Raw genomic sequence first — 18,477 nt, forward strand, 5'->3', positions numbered from 1 at the left:
GCCGGTCATCCTGGGGGTGTGGGGAAGTGACTCGGCGGGTAAATGCCTGCTCCTTGGCTTCCTGCCCCATGAGTCCCGGGACAAGCTCAGTTCCCACCAGGCTCCACTGGAAGAGGCCCCGCCGCCCACCGCCTCCCTGCCCGGTCGCCCCGCTCCTGTCTGCAGCCTGGCCTGGCCTCCTGACACGGTGTGCCCGCCTCCCCAAGCCCGCGCTTTGCCAGGACAGCACTGTCTCTCTGGGCTTCGTTGCCTCGGGCCCCTAATGAGCTTTTAATGAGCTGATGCTTTGGTTTCAGGGGCCATGGAGGGGCAAGGGAAGCGCTGAGCGCAGCCCCCTGACACCGGTTTTCCTGAGGCGTTGAGGTTGCCTTTTAACTCGCCGAGTGCCAGGCTGCGGCGGGCGGCAGGCGCCTGACCCAGGGAGGCTCGGAGGCCCTGACTTCCACTCCCCGGGGCCCAGGCTGCTCCCTGGCTGCCGCGCCCTCTCCACGGGGCCTCCCTGGGTGCGTCCCTCGGTGGCTTCTGCTCGCCCGCGGCTGAAGGAAGGGGCACCGCTTTCCCTGTTAAGTGAGACTTATGTCAACGGATGGTGAAGTTCAGGGGCCTGCTGCTCCCACGGCCGTCTTTCTAAAGAGACAGACACACGGCCGCGGGTCCTTGCCGCCTCCACCCCAGGCCGCTCAGACCACCCCCCCAGGGGGTGAGAGAGCCACCCTTCCCATGGCTCCCTGTGCAGGGACCCTGGATTATTTGCTCCTTCAGTTCAGTTCTAAGTGGACGTGCCACACATCCGTGCTGGTGGCGGCAACGGGACAGTCCCAGGCTGCCCCCAGGCCCCGCGTGCCGCCCTCCCCTTCTGGCTCCACGAGGCCCGCGGGGCTGTTGCCGGACCCCTGCCCCAGGCGCCCGCTCTGTCCGGCAGGTTGGCGGCGACCCCGCCCTCCTGAGCATGGTGGTGCCTTCAGCTCCCGGTGCTTGGCGCTCCTTCGAGGCTTTTCCCCTTTGAGCAAAATGAAGGTGGAGAGGGTTGGTGTGAGACACGGGGTGGAATTTCTTGACAGTCAGGGTGATAAAAACCTGAACGGGCTCCCCAGGGAGATGTCAGGGTCTCTCTCAGTGGAGAGCCTCCAGGAAGTAAAAAAAAGACGGCGCCTGTCCCCGAAGGCCCATGCTGCCAGCTAGAAGGCGCAGCGCTGGGCAGCGTGGTCCCCGGGGCCCTCCACGGGTGCCACGAGGGCTCCCGTCCCCTGCGGGCGGAGGGGCGACCTGACCGGAGTGGACGGCGGGAACTGTCCCTGGTACTGACGTGCCGCCCACGGGGCGCGTCAAGGTCAACCTCAGGGCCCAGGGGAGCCGGCTGGGTGGGCCGCGGGGAGAGGCAGGTTGTGGAGGCTTTCCTGGGCCCCGCCGCCCCTGCCGGTGATAAAGCTGTAACACAAGCCCTGCCCTGGCGTGAGCAGCGGCTGCCATCTGTCACATCTGCCCTGGGGACCCGGCCATCCAAGGGCATTTCATCTGTGAGCCAGTCGCAGCTTGAATCTCCGCCTCTGAGCAGATGTCCTGACTTCCCGGGCCTCTCGGGACGCTGCCCTTTCTGTGGTCACTTGTGGTCTTGGCCCAGGGCGCCAAGCCGACCCGTAGGCGGGCCGGGCTCGGGGCGTGGGGTGAGGAGCCAGGAGATCGAGGGCCGCGCGGCAGAGCAGCGAGGGGCCCCGCGGACGGGCTCCCTCGGCCCAGCAGCAGCATCTCCCCGCCTCCGCCGTCGGGCCCCGCAGCCCTGCTGCGCCCCCTCAACCCCCCGCCCCCAGCGGGAAGGAGGAAACGCGAGATAATCGCCGCACAGACCGAGCAGCAGTGTGATTAGTATATGCCCGAGCCACTGCAAGGGACGATGACGGGCACAGATCCGGTTTCAGGTTGATCCTGTTCGGAGAGGGCGCCGCGGGCCGATGGTGGAGATGCTCACAGGCGTGCGCCAGCCCGCCAAGCCCCGTGGCGGGAGGGAGAAAAGCCGAACGTCTCGCGTGAGTCGGCGAGGCAGGCTTCAGCCGCAGCCTCAGCGCTGCCCCTCCCTCCTGTGCGACCTGGGGCCACCTCCGGGACCCTAGACGCGTCCTCCTACACCCCAGGGGCATCATCCACCTCCCCTCTATACCTTGCGAGGACCCAGGGAGATGAAACATGTTCGGCCACGCTGGACCGCGTCGGAGAGCACTGAGCAAATGCAAGGTGCGGTTCCAGGCGGCGATCAATAATGATCGCAGGGCGCCAGCTCTTCCCCCCACACACGCTCATTCCTGGGAAGTTGAAGCAAACAGTCGGGCTCTTGAGGCTTTGTGGGGGGAAGCCCCCCCTTCTTCCTCTGGCTTCTGTGGGTTCCGGGGCCGGGATCCTGAATGGCGGCTTGGCCACGGCCCGCCTCGGAGGGCCCAGCTCTGCGCCTCCTCCCCAGGCCCATGGTCCAGGCGCAGGGGGAGCCTGCAGCGCGCTGGCCCCGGGCGGGGGCCGCGGGGCTGCAGGTCCGGCCCGAGGGGGGACGTCACAGCGCCGGCCAGCCTCAGGGGGGGCGTCTTGCTCTGGGCCGAGCGCTGTGCCATCTCCAGAGGAGGAGGGGGGAGAAGTCCCGGGGCCCGCTGAAAATAAACATAGCTGGGCGCCGGTGCCGAGTGGACGCCCAGGGCGCCCCAGCACCCACTGCCCTTCCTCGGGCGCACCCCGAGCCCCAGGCCGCGGGGAGAGGAGCAAGGGACGGGGTTCTCGGGGCTGCAAGCCGGCACAGCCCCGGGTCTGCCCGTGCATCTGGAGTGTGCCCTTTCCTTTCAGCCTCCCTGTATTTATTATGTTTAATTTTGCCGGGACATGGTTGTAAGTGAGACGGATGGACTTGAATGAAGCTGGCAAACGCGTCTTAATTAAACAGATAAATAAACTTCCTTTGCCCGCCGATTTTTACTTTTGCTGTGGCTTCGGCCGGGGCTGGGGGACAGCGTGGGTGCGTGGGAGGCCCCCGCCCAGGTGGACCCTGGGTGCTGGCCCTGGCGGCCTGGACGGGGCCCGGCTTTCCCTCTGCCTTGACGAGCACTTGGCCGCTCGGGGATGCGGGGGGCCCAGGGGCGGGTGCACCCGCAGCACCCCCTCCTCGCGGGTCTGGCCCTGGCCGGTGCGGGCGGGCCCTTGGCTGGCCGCCTCCCACGTGGGCTGGTCGGCCAGGGCAGCTCCCTGCCACCCCGCCTCTGATTCTCCCCGCGGGGCACTCACTGCCAACTTCCCTGCTCTCCTGGGAGGATCAGACACACCAGGGTGGGCCCACAGCAGCCCCCACTCCCAAGACAGGGAGCCACCACCTTCGGGGATCTGCGGGGTTCCTATGTTTTTCGGGAGGGACAAAGCCCTCCCATCCTCAGCTGCACATCCCCCGACAGCGTCTCTCGCAGGCGCCCTGAGCGGCCCTGCTCTGGGGGCTCTCTCCCAGCTCCCCTCCGGGCGCCGCGGCCGTGGAATTGGGCCTGAGCCCACGGGTGCTCCACTGCTGCCATGGCTGCTGCGGCTCACACAGAAGAGGCTTCACGGGTCACCCGACAACCCCCGCACACACACTAGGAGCTACGCCCCCCCCAGCCCCAACCCCCCCCCCGTGGCAACCCCGCTCTCAGTGCCGCCCCTCCCCCTCCCTGGTTCCCCAGCGCGCACCCCCAGCCCGTGCCAAATACCCTGGAGCCGGGGCCGGGGGGCCTGGCTCTGCCCAGAGCACAGCGTCCGCAGACGACAGCTCAGCTGCCACGGGAGACGGTGAGCTCAGCCCGCATCCCGGCACACCGTGGCTGGGCTGCACGCTGTCCTCTCCAGTGGCACAGCCCGGGGCTGCCAGCCAGCACTCTGAGAGGGAAGAGGAGCGGGACCCTGAGTGACCCAGCCCCCGCCAGCCTCCCCAGAGGGACCCCGCAGCGCCCTGTCTTCCGCTGCGATGTGTCCGTGCGCAGCCTTGGGGGTTCCGCAAGGGTGGGGTGGAGGCTTTGTCACGGCAACACTGCCCCGGATCTTTGGGGCACAGAACTACCCACCTTTTCCTAAAAACACAGGCCATTTTATGCACTCTCTGGCACGTGTTCTTCCGGGGGTCTCCTGTGTCACCAGAGACTGAGGGGTTTGCCAGGTTGCTCGGGCCTGGGTCTCCCAGGCAAGCTCGCCTGGGGGGCTGGGAAAGCCGGGCCTTCTCTGCGAGGGGCGGGGCGGGGGCAGCGCCTGCACCCAGCAGGCCTCCTCCGGGGAAGGTGACGGGGTGGGGGCAGGAAGGATCCACGAGATCTCCCAAGCCTTAGAACCATCTGGACCATTTGAGGTGCCTCCTTGCCTGATATTTATAGTGGTGCCCAGGAGCGCAGAAATAATTACAGCTCGGTTCCTGCCTCCCTAACAAGGCCCTTCTCAGATTCAGGGCGAATGGGATATTTTTTTTTCCCCTTGGCTCTTTTTTTAAGTAGTGAATATTAGCACTGATTGACGGCTCTTCCCAGCGCACAGCCCGCCTGCACCCCAGAAGCGGAGGCAGCCGAGCCCTGGGCCCTGGGCCCCCCGACCTGCCGCTTAGGGCCACCCACCCTGGCCCAGGATGCACGGGGGCTCTAGAGGGCCAGGGGGCCTGCAGACCCCTGGACCCCACACTCTGAGGTGCCATTCCCGTGCCAGGCACTGGAGGTGCAGGTGAGGACGGACTGGCTGTGCTGCTGGGGAGGCCCTTGCCTCCTTTCCGCCCCAGTCCCTGGCGGAAGACGGTCCTGACGCCCCGACAGCGAGTCGTCCGCCCCGGGGGGCCCCGATCTTCCTGCCGCAGCCTTACCCAGCCGGGCTCCCTGGACCCTCCGGCCGCTGTGGCCGACTCATCATCGGGACAAACCCGGCGGAGGGCAGAGCCAACTGCACTCGCCGCTGCCAGGAGCCGTTCCCGGCACTGGGATGGTGGAGTGAACCGGCCGGCAAGCTCCGTGCCCTCGCAACACATGGAGGCTCAAAGGGGAGGCCGCAAGTCCAGACATTCAGCTGCTCCGCGCCGGACCCGCCGAAAACACACCCCATGGACCGAGGTCCCCTCAGTCTGCCGTTTCGCAACTGGCTCACAGCGGAAGTCCTGAGTCCAGGACACACCATGGAGCCCCGTCCTGAGAACTAAGCCAGACACACGCTGTTCAGGCCCTTTTCCAGGAGGCTTCCTTTCCGTCCCCTCTTGCTGTTCGCAGTCTCCCTGGGGCCTGGGTGCGGTCAGCTGGCCGACGGGGTGGGTGTCCGGGCGCTCCCGGGCTTTGCAGGTGAGGCTTGAAGGCAGGCGGCTCTGCGGAGAGGCCCGCGGGTGGCCAGGTGCCGCTGCCCCGGCTTCTCCGGGGCAAAGCGCTGAGCTGGGGGTCCCTCTAGGAAACCTTCCCTGACTGTGCCCCGGGTCTGAGCTCCCACTCTCCTGGGCTCTCAGAGCTCTCAGCACAGGAGGCTGCAGCCTCAGCGTGCTGGGTTGGTTGCCCCACCAGATGGGGTGCTCACTCCAGGACAGAGAAGTCCCTCTCTCCACCCCAGCACCGAGGCAGGGTCTGCGCCCAGGGGGTTCTTGGGAAGGAGATGCTGAGCGTCAGGCACCGTGCTGGGTGCACCCGACAATCTCTGACGGGAGGGAAAAAGAAAGCCTTGATCTCGGCGACGTGCAGTGACGGCAGGTGGTGAGCCGCTCGCAGGCACAGTGGTGGTGGGGGGGGGGCGGGCGAGGGGGGGTGTTTCGTGGCCGTGCTGCGTTCCCGTGGCCTCCAGGGAAGGCGCGATGATGGCCGACGGGGGCTTGGAGAAGACAGACAGGTGGGCGTGCTCCTGAAACAGGAGGGCAGAGCCGCACGCCTGGAAGGGCAGGGGCAGGGCCTTCCGGTGCCACGCTCCACAGGAGAGCCCCCGCAGGGTCTGCGCCCAGCCGGGGGCCGCTGCCCCAGACGCCGGGGCCTTGGCTCCTGGTCCCCGCCCCCGGTGTCAGGCAGAGGACAACCTCCTTGGGGAAGCCAAGTTAACACCCCGTCAGCCTGAAGTCAGGAGGAGGCCCGTGTCAAGTCCACAGTCAAGTGGTCCCTCCCCGACTGCGCCAGCGCCGCCCCCGGGGACACCGCGGACGGAGAATCCAGAAAAAGGTCAGGCAGGTGCGGCCACCTGGCAAGGCGGGCCAGCTCCGCCTGCGGCCTCTGCTTTGGCCCTCGGCCCTCTCCTGTCTGCCTCGTGCCGGCACCCCTTCCCTGGAAGAAGAGAGTGAGCTGAAACTGCCTCGTTTGCGTGCCATGGGCTGCCTGAGAGGGGGCGTGGATGGGGCCCACGCCTGCCGGCCCTGTTCAGACCGAGCTCAGTCCCAGGCCGCCTGCGGGAGGCCTGGGGGCGCCCCTCCCTCTGGCCTCCTCGCTGCCCCTTCCCGAGCGGGGCCCACACGGCCGCCCATGGCGAGGGCAACGGGGCGTCTCAGACTCAGCTGCCCTGGTTGGGTGCAGAAACTGAAGTCCGGGAAGCACAAGCGGCTTTGCTAAGGTCACACAGCATGGGAGGGGACCTCCCCGTGACGCCCAGGCCAGCAGTCTTCCCATGGCCAGGGGGCCCCGCCCTGCCTAACCTCCAGCGTGGGCTGGCCCTCTGCAGGGAGAGGGTGGCGAGTCTGGAGCCGCCCCTGGGTGCCCACGGCTCGCCCCTTCCCCCAGCGAAGCGTGCGTGAGTGGGCGAGCGGTTGGGCGCGCCCTCCTGCGACCTCTGCCTCTAAGCGGCGTGTGGCCGCCTGCCCCCTTCACAGCCAAGCTCACCTGGGCGGCTCCCGGTCAGCAGAGCCTGCCCAGTGGGGCCTGGCGAGCCTGACTGCGTGGCAGGCCCAGGGGCGTGCGTGTGGCTGGTGCAGCTGCAGATTTATGTGGGCACACATGTGCGCGTATGCATACCCCCCGGCACAGTGGTGTTGTAGGGACACAGCCGAGACCCGTGCCCCACGCTGACTGTGGCCCAGGGTGCATTCCTGGGCACTCCTGCCCCGACGTGTTCAGGTGCCGGGAAGGGAAGATGTTTTGTAGCCCGTACCCCTTGCCCTACCCCCCCGCCAACATTAAGTATCCATGAGACCCTGTCCCTGTGGCAGGCAGGGGGCGGAAATGGGGTCTGGGGCCCACAGAGGGCAGGATTGACTCCCAGGGCCTCCTGCTGGGTGTCGGAGCCCTGGAGAGCGGGAGAAGCGCTCCCGGCGCGGAAGCCTCTGCGTAGATGTCCTCATTACATCACCGACATCCCCGCCACCAGGCCGGCCTCCCTCAGGAGAGGCGCTGCTCCCAACGAGCAGGATCCAGCGCCTTCCGGTCGGGCCAAAGGGCCGGCGGAGCCACTCCTCTCCCCAGCGGCGGGCGGGCGCACCGAGCGGGGGCAAAGGCAGATTCCAGATCCGCAAACGGGGGCAGTGCCGGTTGGGGGAGGGAGGGGAGCCGCGCAGGGGCCGTGGGAGGTGCGCGGGCTGACCGCCAGCGGGCGAGGGGTTAAGTGTGGGATCAGCTGTAGTGCCGTCGTTCCGGATTCTCTCCCCTCCGCGCGGGGCTGTTTGATGTTGGAGTACGCCAGGGACTCCCCCTCCCACCGCTACACACGCGCGCACACGCGCACACTCGCACACACGCACCGCTCTTTGCAGACAGGGCTCCGGTGGCTCCAAAGTGACTGACTCCCTCCCCCGCTCCCCCTCATCCATTTTCTCGCGCATATATCCTTTCTTGCCATATTCTCGCGCTCTCTTCAGCATCCCCTCCCGGGCAGGAGAGCACCGGGCAGAGGCGCTCGGCTTTCCTTCCATGCCTCAATCTTAAGGAGCGCCACGAGGGGGAGGGGAGGGCCGGAGGAGGAAGAGGAGGAGGAGGAGACCGAGAGGGCGCCAGGGAGGCAGGGCGCGCGCACACACCGAGGGACGCGCGGAGGGTGCGAGCGGCGCAGCGAGCGCAGAGCTGCCTCGGCGCCGGGCGCCCCCCTGCCGCCCCATGCTGTGCTCCATGGCGAACTCGGGCTGCCTCCTGCTGTCCGGTTCCGGCAGCATGCTCCCGCACTCCATGCCTTGCCCACCCACCTTCCTCTACCTCCAACAGGTAAGCGCCCCCGGCCCGGCTCGTCCGGCCCCCAGCCCCGCGCACGTGCGGCCCGCGCCGCTGCCCACACCCGCACTTGGCCGCCTCCCTGTCGAGCCGGGGCCCCCGCTGCGCTCCCCGAGTCATGGCGCCCGGCCCGCTGGGGAAGCTGCGCCCCTGCGCAGCAGCGGCCCAGCACGGGGTCGCCAGGGGCTCCAGCGGCGCAGGGCTGGGGGCCAGAGTTTGGGGCGTCGCTCGCAACTTTTCCGAAGGCGCAGGAGGGGGCGGCGCCGGCCCGGAGTCTCGGGGGAAGCCCGAGGGGAGGGGGAGGGGGTTCTCAGTGCCCTGGTCACTTTGGGGAACTTCGCGAGGGGAGGGCGCGAGGCGGGGAGCAGGGCCCTTCTCCAGCTGAGTCGGGAAAGCCTGGGGGTGGACGGAGGCGGCAGCGGAGGTGGGGACGCCGAGCTCTGCTGCAGCGGGAACTGCGCGTTGGGCCTCCGGGGAGGCGGGCCACCCGCCTGGTAGGGCTGGCGAGGGAGGCCCAGGAGAGCTCCGGCGGGAAGGGGGCTGGGGCCAGACTTTTGCAATCTGGGAGGCTGCGGAGGAAGCTGGGCTGGCTGGCGAGGAGGGTAGGAAACCCAGCGACTCCGAGCCCCACATCCCCAGGATGCTCCACGGGGAGGGGCTCGCAGAGCATCAGCTGCTGCCCGGCTGCTGGCCGGTGTGCGGGGGGTGGGGGGCGGGGGTCCCGCCATTGCACCCAGTGCAGAATCAGTGCAGTCCCGGGCCTGCGCTGGGGACCGGCCAGTGATTCCTTCACCTCCCCTAGGCCTCCTGGCCTCTTGGGTCTGCGTTTCCAGTGCCACATCAGCCAGAGCCTGTGGGGGCTGCAGTGCCCTGGCTGCCGACCCCCGCTGGCCTGCCCTCCTTCCTTCCCTCCCTCCTGGGCTGGGGGGCCGCCTCCTTTATGTTCAGCACCCCCAGCCTCTGCGTAGGTCCACAGGGCCCTGGGGGCCACTTGGAGTGGCCGGGTGTTTGAAGGAGGAGGACAGTAAGGCCAGAGGGCCTCAGGCTGACCGCCCCGGGGCCGGCCCAACCCCATGGGAAGGCTCCCATGGGGCCGGTCTGCGCCCTGGACCTGGCGTGGAGACGGGAGGTAGGGGTGCCACCCCAAGGCCGATGGCCAGGCCAGGCCCGGTCCAGCCGAATGGTCTACGTGAACGTGTCCCTCCTCCACCTCCCCCTGTGAGTGTTGGAAGGCAGGGACGCAGAAGTGTGTTCCTGGGAGACAGTGAGAGCCTCCAGGTGGGGCCGGGCGTTTGGATGGTGGGTTCTCGTCTTTTCTGTGCCGCTTGGGCTTTCCGGAGAGCCCAGAAGGAAGGAGCTGTGGACAAAGATGGGCCCTCGGAGCTGAGCCAGCGCCCCGGGCCCCGGGCTGCCGGGTGCTGCGCCGGCCCCTTCTCAGGATCCACGCAGCAGAATTGCCAAGCGTGTCAGCAACCGCAGAGGGAGGCCCAGGGCCTGCGTGACACGCAGGAGCAGAAGGTGGCCAGGAGCCTTCCCGAGCCCTCGGCCCCTGGCCACCCCCAGGCCACCTGTGACAGAGCTCAGCGGCCGTGGGAGCGGCCGAGGGGCCCAGGCCCACCAGCAGGCAGGCGTGCAGGTCCGGGCCAGGGCCGATTCCCAGAATCCCCTGTGGGCTGCAGGCAGGGGTGCGTGTCACAGGTGGGCTTTCCGGCACCTCCCTTTGAATGTCTCTGACTGCAGGGATCACGTGGGCGCTCAGGGGTGGGGACGAGAATCTGCATTTCTAACGCGGCCCCGGGTGAAGTGGAGCAGACCCCTCGGCGCACCCCCACCCAGCAGGAGCGCCCGGGCCGCGGGTCGAGGCTCCGGGCTCCGCAGGCGCAGGGTAGGGCTGGAGCCTACCCCGCGGCGCGGCGGCTGCGCCGTCTCAGGCAGAGGCACTCACTTCCTGAGAACAGTCAAACGCCTGCCGTCCTCCCGGGCAGGGTGGGCGGACTGGGTCCAGGTGAAGGGGCCGCAGCCTCCGTAGGATGCCAGCCAGACAGTGGCGCTGTCTTGATGGAGTCATATCAGAGCTCATGGTGGGGGTGACGGCACCCCCATGACCCTCGGGGAAGGCCCCCTGGGCCCTCCGGGGCTGGGGGACGCATCCCCAGTGGGCGGCATTTGGAACCATCCCGTTCCCAGATGGGCGTCACCTTCGAGCAGTCCCCTCTGGAAGAGCCTGAGTGCGCCCGCTGGGCCAGGCTGTGAGGCCCCCGGCTTCCACGGCGCCACCCGCAGGGTGCGTGGGTCCCCACAGGATGGGACAGGTCCGGGGCACAGCCGTTCCCTGGGTCGGCGTGGGGCACAGTTTTGTAGGAGCACACACAGCCCTGGTGGTTCAGGGCCGACACAAGATAAATAATGGTGTTTAGTGTGGGGCTCCAAACCACCTTTGGAGAGAGACACAGGCTCTTGTGTGCCCTGGAAGTGGAGGCCACGCGAGGGGGAGGCCGGGGGGGGGCCCGGCCAGGCCCCCCGAGTCGGGCTCGCCCCCGGCAGGCCCCCGCAGACAGCTGCAGGCCGGGCTCGGGCGGCCCGTGCCCTGGGTATCCTGTGCCCCCGGCCTCGGGTCTCCGGTCCCGACAGCACGTTTGCCAGCAGGAGCCGGAGACAGGAAATCAAGCAAGACGAGAGATGGAGTTTGCGGCACACTGAGATGCAGCGTTTAGACAGGCCAGCTTCCGAGACAGCCTTTGGTTTGGGAATTAGAAAATGAAACCCCCAACCAGTGGAATTCCATTCTCTCCGTGAAAGCATCACGCCTTCCCGGCGGCAGGGGCCGGACCCCGAGGGTGCTGAGATCGGAGCCGGGGCCCTCCGGGACCCCGCGGCTCCGTAATTAATGAGGGGCGCTGGTTGTCGAGCAGCCTCTCAGCCGCTCAGCGGTGCTGATGTTTTTCCGAGTTGGAGCCATAGGCGGGACGACATCAGGCCACCCCGCACCAGGAGACGCCAGCCGCGTGTCAGGGTCTGGCGCCTCCCTCAGGTCGCACCCCGCAAGGCCTGGCCTTCGTGTCCCCACCAGCCCAGCTCCCTGGAAGTACCCGGGCCCCTTCCAGGGCAGCCCAGTGCCTTGGTCCCCCCACATCTGGTCCCGGGGGATCCTCGGGTGGGACGCAGGAAGCGAGGGGTAGGGCTAATAGGGGTCACCCTTCAGGGCGAGGGGGACCTCGTCTGGAAATCCGGGCCATCGGGGCCCCAGGGGAGGGAGGTTGTAGAGAAGGGGGAAGAGCCCCAGGCCCACAGCCTGGGGTTTGCCAGGCGATGGCTTATTAGGGCGCTGCACTGCCCTGGAAAGGAGAATCGTATCGCTACACGGCAAAGCCCGGAAATCGCTGCAGGGGAGAGAGCCGGAGCGGCTTGGCTTTGTACCAGGGAGGGCTGGGGCCGGAGGGCTGTCGACCCTGGAGGCAAGAGCCCTGGGCCGTGGGGGGCCTTCCCCGCGCCGTCCCCCGCGCCATCTGTGTGTTCTCAATCGGGATGAAGTCACAGGTAGCCCTGGTGCCTGCGGAGGGGCGCCGCGCAGCGCCGAGGTGTCCGGGAGGCCGGGGGGCGCCCCTCCGTTGCGGGGTGTGGGACGGGCCGCCCCGGGAGGCGGCAGAGGCAGAAGGGGCTCCCCGGGAGTGCGGGGCCCAGAGGCCCCGGGGCAGCTGGGATTCCAAGTCCGTTTGGAGATTCGCTAGGAAGCTCTGCTCTTATTAACAATCATTCTCTGTGGGGCAGCCAAGCTGCTAATCACAGGACTTTTAATAAGAATTAATTACTGTAGCAGAGGTAATACCTTCCGTGAGAACGCAGGCCCCAGCATGTGCGGCGGTGTGACTGCAGGGAGCCTGGGACACGCTCGCTCTCAGTGACGTAACGGTCACCGAGTACAGGGCGTGAGTGCGCCCTGGCTGGCGGAGGGACAGGGACAGGACGCAGCTTGTCCACCCTCATCTCCAGAAACACATGCTGATGAGGTCCGTCCATTGGCGCCTGAGCCACGTCCTTAAGAATCACCCTGTGAAGTAGAGAATTTAACCCGGCAGGGAGCTGAGGTCCCGTGACCCTCATTCTAAACGGACCCGGCCACCCCAGGAGCATCCCGTCCCGCGGGAGTCCCGGGGGATCCGCACCGTGTCCCCTGCCCGCGCCCCACCTCGCCGGCACCGGCTGGGTTGCTGAACTAACTCGGTTGTTCCTGTGGGTTCTTTCCCACTGTCCACTCCTTGGCAGCTCATGTGTCTTCCGGAATCTGCTGAGGGCTCAGGTGCACTTTACAGTTGGGGAAACTGAGGCACAGAGAGGGTGGGTAGCATGCTCACTCATACAGCCGCCGGGGAGCCGAGCCCGGAAGGGGCCCAGCGGCCGGGCTCATGGCCGCCTCCCCGCCCCGACCCCCGCCGTGAGGAGACCGCGGGGCTGTGTCCTCCAGCCACTTTCTGGGCCACAGGCAAAGGAAAGGGACTCAGGGCAGCCTTTGCGCGGCTCTGCCGCAGGCCTTTCGCACGGGGTCCCGACCCCTCCCTGCGCCTCGGAGGCAGCTGTGGGCCGCCGGGGAGTGGAAGCGCCCACGTGCGCACCCCTCGCGTCCTGGCCTGTGCCCTGTCTGCCGGGGTGAGCAGGCTGCTGTGGGGAGCCCGGAGCGGGGAGCAGGGTCTGGCCGGACATGTGTGACCTCGGTGAGGAGAGCGGCGCAGAGCGGTGGCCCCGGGCCTCCCGCCCTGGGCCCAGGCGGAGGGAGGGCCACTTAGCGCAGGAGCAGCTGGGGCTCCGCGGTCGGGCCCAGAAGGCTGCTCATCGGGGAGCAGCGCCGGACGCCCAAAGCCCTGTGGGCGTCTGTGCCCAGAGGTGGGGGTGTGCACGGCTGGGGACGGGGTCCCTCTGAGCCTGACGTGCGTGCGTGTCTCAGGGCTGCGAGGGGCGGGGCGGTCGAGGGGCCCTCTCAGCAGGTGGGGAGCGGCCGACTCTCCCAGGGCAGCGTTGGCGGGATTTCCCGAGCCCGTTAGGAAGGCTGCATCCGCTTCTCCGCGTGTGGCTGGTGACTAAGTCTCTAGTCACACGGCCCGTTTCCCAGAACCGCACATGAGGGGAGTGTCGGCCCAGCCATGGTCCCCCACCCTGGGGGCCCCTGGGGGGTCGGGGAGGTGGGCCTACCTGCACGGAGGCTCTGGGGTCCTGTGGGAGACAGAGGGAGCCTGCCCCACCCGTCCCACGCGAGGACAAGGGCTTGGCTGCCACGGGGCAGTGCTGGCTCTCCTGTCCCCGTCGCCGGCCAGCGGGGCAGAGGGACAGGCGCGGCGGGTCAGGAGGTCGGCAGAGGGCGGGGGAGACCCCTGCAGCCAAGGGGACTATGCCTGCGGGCACCCTCCCCGCCCCGCCCTTGCCCTGGTCTCAGCCAGGTGCCTCCGCCCACCACACCTGCTGCCAGGTAGGTGCTGAGCCACACAACTTCGGAATCACAGCACGTCCTCATCCTTGCAGGAGGCGAGGCCGACATCCCCTTCCCCAAGTGCCCTCCATGTCCTGTCCTCAGTCCTGGGACGTCCACCCGCAGGCAGCTCGAGCAGAAGAACAGGCTCTCCGGGGTGGGCAGGAGGCTGGCGGGGCCTCGGGCAGCTCAGGGGCCGTGCCTGCCACCCCTGGGCCAGACGCCGGGGTCGGGTGGGCAGGGCAGGTGGCAGGGGGAAGGCCAGCGTTCCTGGCCACGTGGGACCCAAGGCGGGGCCTCGGGGCCTCTGGGGTCAGGGGTCCGCTGTGACCCCGGCCCCAGGACGCGGTGCTGTGCAGTGGACTTGTAGGAGGGACCCCTTGCTCCTTGGGGGCAGGGTGTGGCCGGCATCCCAGACCTCTGGGGACCCCGGCAAAGCTGTCCCCGTCTCCCCTCAGCCCTTGTCTCTGCGCTTGCGCACGAGCCCTCCTCAGCCTCCCGCTTCCGCCTTCGCGTCTGTGTTGCCCCTAGAAGGTTCCGTGCCACTAAGCCTCTCCCGCCTCTCCTCCTGGCCTACTTTCGCCCCTGTGCTTGTTTTCTCTCTGCTCCTCCAGTCACCCCGACTTCCTCCCGGGGATTCCAGCCCCTCCTCACCCCCAGCGCGGGCCAGCCCATGAGGCCGGTCGCTGTTGGTTCCAGCGGGGGCTGTTCTTACAGTGCAAATGGCATTTACTGAGGACTAGCAGGACCAACCTCCGCGCCACCAGCCCAGCCGAGCGTGGTTCTTGGCATCCGTGACCCTGGGGGAGCCAGTCCAGCTCCCGCAGGAGCCCGGGTGGGGCCAGGATTGGACGGGGGCGGGCGCCCTGGGCTGCAGGGCTGGGCGCCGGTGGGCACCGGGGAGCCTCCGGGCGGCTCAGGGGCCAGCGGGCCGGCCCACCTGCGGGCCGGCGCAGTGCGTCGGACGAGAGCGTAGTGCCAGCCAGCGGGGGAGTTTACGTGTTCTCAAAGCCGCTTAAAAAAAGGCGAAAAGAAGCAGATGAGATGAATTTCAAAAGTGTGTTTTCTTTAACCCAATCTCTCCCAAATGTTACCATCCCTGCGTGTGATCACTGTGAAACTTTTACTGCGTTAGTCCACAGTCTTGGTTTTGTACTAAGTCTTTGAAGCCTGGCATAGATTCTACACGTGCCTCGCGTCTGAATTCTTCCGCTGAGCCACGGTCCCGGGGCTCGAGCCCACGTGGGGTCGTGAGAAACAAGCTGAGCAGATCTAGGACATTCCTGTCATCGCAGAAAATCCTGGCAGACAGCACAGCGCCTGCAGCCTGGGGCCAGCGAGGCGCAGACCCTCGGGCTCCCCAAACCTGCCCCATCAGAACCAGCGCAGGGCGGGTGGCGGGAGGGCATCAGGCCACTCTGGAACGCACTGTGTTTCGGGGGGTGCGGACGGGGCGGCCTTGAGGCCTCGCCTGTGGCCGAGGGTCTCAGAGCCCCGACAGGTCTGCAGACCGAGGGGCTGGCCCCACGGCACAGCGGGAAAACTGGGAACGTAAGTGCCGGCACGTCATTCTGGAAGGTTAACCGTTCGCGTTTTGTGCTTTTCTTCGGTGACAGCGGCACCTGCCGCTCCTCTTTTAACGTCCGCGTTTGGTAACATAAAAGGCTGGCAATTTGAATCGATCTCCCCCTCCCCCTTTTTTAAAAATACAGTTTACCGAAGTCTGGAAACCGGGGATCTGCCGAGATCATTAGGCCAAACCGTCTGTTTTTATAAAAAGTTTCCTTGGCCAGCCGCGCCTCTCACTTGCTCACGTGCCGTCCGTGCGGTGTCCATGCCACGGTGGCTGAGCTCAGCCACGGCAGCAGAGACCACGTGGCCTGTGAAGCCCAGATAGTTGCGGGAGAAGTTGGCCGGCTCTACGGGAAAAGCTTGCCCTCCCCCCCACCCCATAGAGACAGTGGGAACCGCACGTGGCACCGGGTCTCCCAGCAGCCGCGCCTCCCAAAGTGAAAAGAGACAGATGAAATGCACTTTAATGATATGTTATTTCACCCAATCCAAAATACTTTCATTGTAACACGTAATCACTGTAAACATGGCAGGGACATACGGTGTCCTTTGTTCACGCTAACCCTCCGGCACCCACTCTGTTTTCGCTCATGGCCCATCGCGCGTCGGCCCCACCCGCCACGTTTCAGATGCTCGGGGGCCCCATGGGGCCGGTCTGGTCTAGAAGGAACGAGGCTCGTTCCCGCTGGGGTGTCCGGAGGGCAGCCGCCGGTGTGGGTGGGGCTGAGACGTGTGGCGGGGGGCTCTGTGGGCGGGACCACCCCGCGAGGAGGCAGCAGTTCCTATGGAGAGAGAGTTGAGCGGATCCTGGACTGCCCGGTACCCGGGGTGTGAGGGAGGGCGGCCGCTGGGATGTGTTGGGGTCTAAGCTGAGAAGTCCGGACTTCTTTCAGTCGGCAGCGGGCAGCGGGGAGGGCTTTGGAGCCGGGCTTGACGCGATCAGATCTGTAAGTGAGGAAGGCGGATCTGGGTGGGAAGGGGCTGCAGGCCAGGGAGCGGCGGACAGGGGCCTGGGCAGAGATAAGGGCACCTGTCTGGGGGCGGGCGGTGGGGATCAGGTGGGGTGGGTGGAGACGCTTTGGCAGAAGAGCTGTCCCCGAGGCGTGGAGGGGTCCCTGCAGAGTCGGCGGTCTCTGGCTGGCGGCGGGTGCTGACACGGAATGGGTGGGCTGCTCTGGCGGCCGCGGCCCTGACCCTGGGGCCGTGCGCTCAGTCCTTAGAAGCCCTGGGCCCCGGCTCCTTGGCGGAGAAAGGCCTCCCCTCCCCTGCGGCCCGGGAGCCTCCCCAGGCACCCGGCCCAGCCGCGCCCGGCAGAGGACCCGGGGCCTGCTCCCTCCTCTGGCTGCTTTCCTGCCTGTCCGGCTGGCCCGGGGCAAGTGCCCCAGACAGATGTGCACATCTGGCTGCGCCCCTCTGGAGGCTTCACCCCTTCACCTCTCCTCCTCCCTTAACATCTGGTCTCAGCTCAGCTGTGGCCCGAGGCGACCCCTCCTGGGTCCTGCTGCCCCTGAAATAAAAGTGCTCAATGCTCATTTGCAAGGCAGATGGGACAGGAACTCTCTGCTCCAGCGGAGGCGCCCCCCCCCCCACCATGTGCCCACGCCTTTCTCGCAAACACGTGGCCGGAGAGGTGCATGGCGTGGCCTAGGGTAGAGGCCGGTGGGCTCCTGGGAGTGCCTCCCGGGGGGTGGGTGAGGGGACCAGGTGCGGCCCTGGAAGCGGTGGGGAGGCCCAGGTAGAGGAAGCGTCTGCTCACCACGGCACACCTGGGAAGGCCTCCGGGAGGCGGCGCCGGCGCGATTCTTGGCACCAGGGCGATTCTTGGCACCAGGGCCGGGCTGGAAGGGGTTGGGAAGAAAGGAACTGGGGGCGGGGCATGACGCGTCCATCAGGCGTCACCCGGTTCCCTCCCTCTCCCCTTCCTCCTTTCCCTCCTAGCGACATAGTTTACACCTGTGGGGCTTTTAATTGAAATACAATTCACGTGTCGTAAAAGACACCCTCGGGAAGCCCACGGCTCTGTGGCCTGTAGGCTCTTCACAAAGCCGTGCGACCTTCACCACTGTTCTAATTCCTCTATGGTTTCACCCGCCCACCCCCCAAACTGCACAGGCACCAAGCTGTGGCTCCCCCTGCCCCCCGGCCCCTGGCCGCCACCAGTCTGCTCTGTCTCTGTGGACTCGCCTGTTCCGGACATTCCAGTGGAAACGGAATCGCGTGGCACGGGGCCTCCGCGTTTCGGGGGCACCTCCATGTGGGGCTCCGTTAGCGGGAAGGCGTGGGCCGCGGGCCGGGAGCCACGGGCTCCTGAGTCCAGGCTGGCGCGACGCACAGGGGCCGGTGTGCACCAGCGACAGGTGGGCGGGGCGGGGGAGGAGCCCCGCAGCGGGGGGCGGGGGGGCCCTGGCCTTTCCCAGTCTCGGCTCCTTCCTTAGGGCCGCCCGCCCCTCCCTCCGCCCTCGCCCCTGCTGAGGGGGTGTGTGGGGAAGGAGCTCCCAGCCCCTGTGGTTTCTTCTGACAAAACCCAGGCCACAGGTGGGCGGTGGCCGCCCACGGAGCACGCGCCCCGGTCACCAGCCGAGGGGCGCCCCCTCCCCGCCCCTCGAGGCCAGCGGGCCCTGCTGCAGAGCCCGGCGCATCCGCTCACACACCCAAGCAGCCAAGGACGCCGGGCGGCCCCGGCTCCGGGCAGCGGGCCCTTGGCTGCAGCATGGCCTCGGGGCCCAGCCGGCAGCCTGGTGCGCACGCTTGGGGCCCTGGTCTCTGAGGGCGGCTTGTGTGTCTGTTTGGCTGCGTGTCTGACCCTGCACCGTGTGGCTGAGAGCTTGGGACTGTGGGTGCAGAGTGGGTGGCCCTCCAGGCTGGCGTCTCTGCCCGGGGTGTGTGTGCCTGAAGCGTGACCTGCGGCTGGGACCAGGAAGCTGGGAGCGTGCACTAGCAAGTGGCCTGCGTCCCGCCCGGCAGCAGCAAGGGAAGCCAAGGCCGCCTCTCCCTGCCGGGCCGCCTTCACGGCCCCGGTCCCCGGGGCGGGAGGTGGGCACGCCTGTCCACCCTCTCCCACAGCAGTGCCCTGGGGCAGGTGGGCAGGGTGGCGGGGGAAGGCAGGCCAGGGCCGCCTCTCCCTTGCTCAGGGACTTGGCCCCTCTCCGTCCTGGGCCTCAGCGACTCCACGGGTCCATGAGGACAACAGCACCTCCTTCTGCTGCATCCACGGGGGCATGAGTGGAAGAGTGGGGTCCAGCCCAGGCCTGGGCAGGGTCAGCGTGATGGATGCCGCATCTTCTGCTGTTTAAAGCGCCAGATGTATTAAATCCAGGGAGGGAG

The 18,477-nt window shown here is 67.6% G+C and overlaps 1 protein-coding gene across 6 annotated transcripts in view; it reads left to right on the plus strand.

Moving 5' to 3' along the window:
* Positions 1–18,477, plus strand: part of RBFOX3 (RNA binding fox-1 homolog 3) — a 269,214-nt gene that overhangs the window by 201,322 nt on the left and 49,415 nt on the right. For 2 of the 6 annotated variants that reach the window (XM_054593391.1, XM_054593397.1), the window contains exon 1: positions 7,986–8,117. The exons of 2 other annotated variants lie outside the window; for them this stretch is intronic. In XM_054593391.1, coding sequence (XP_054449366.1) covers positions 8,013–8,117 — 105 coding nt within the window. In that variant the 5' untranslated portion in view covers positions 7,986–8,012. Of the gene's footprint in view, positions 1–7,985; positions 8,118–18,477 lie in introns of those variants that run through there. 2 more of the 6 variants (XM_054593392.1, XM_054593396.1) reach the window with 2 other exon arrangements.

This window comes from Pteronotus mesoamericanus, unplaced genomic scaffold, assembly GCF_021234165.1.
Source record: "Pteronotus mesoamericanus isolate MK-2021 breed Mesoamerican mustached bat unplaced genomic scaffold, CSHL_Meso_final scaffold_408, whole genome shotgun sequence".
NCBI lineage: Eukaryota > Metazoa > Chordata > Mammalia > Chiroptera > Mormoopidae > Pteronotus > Pteronotus mesoamericanus.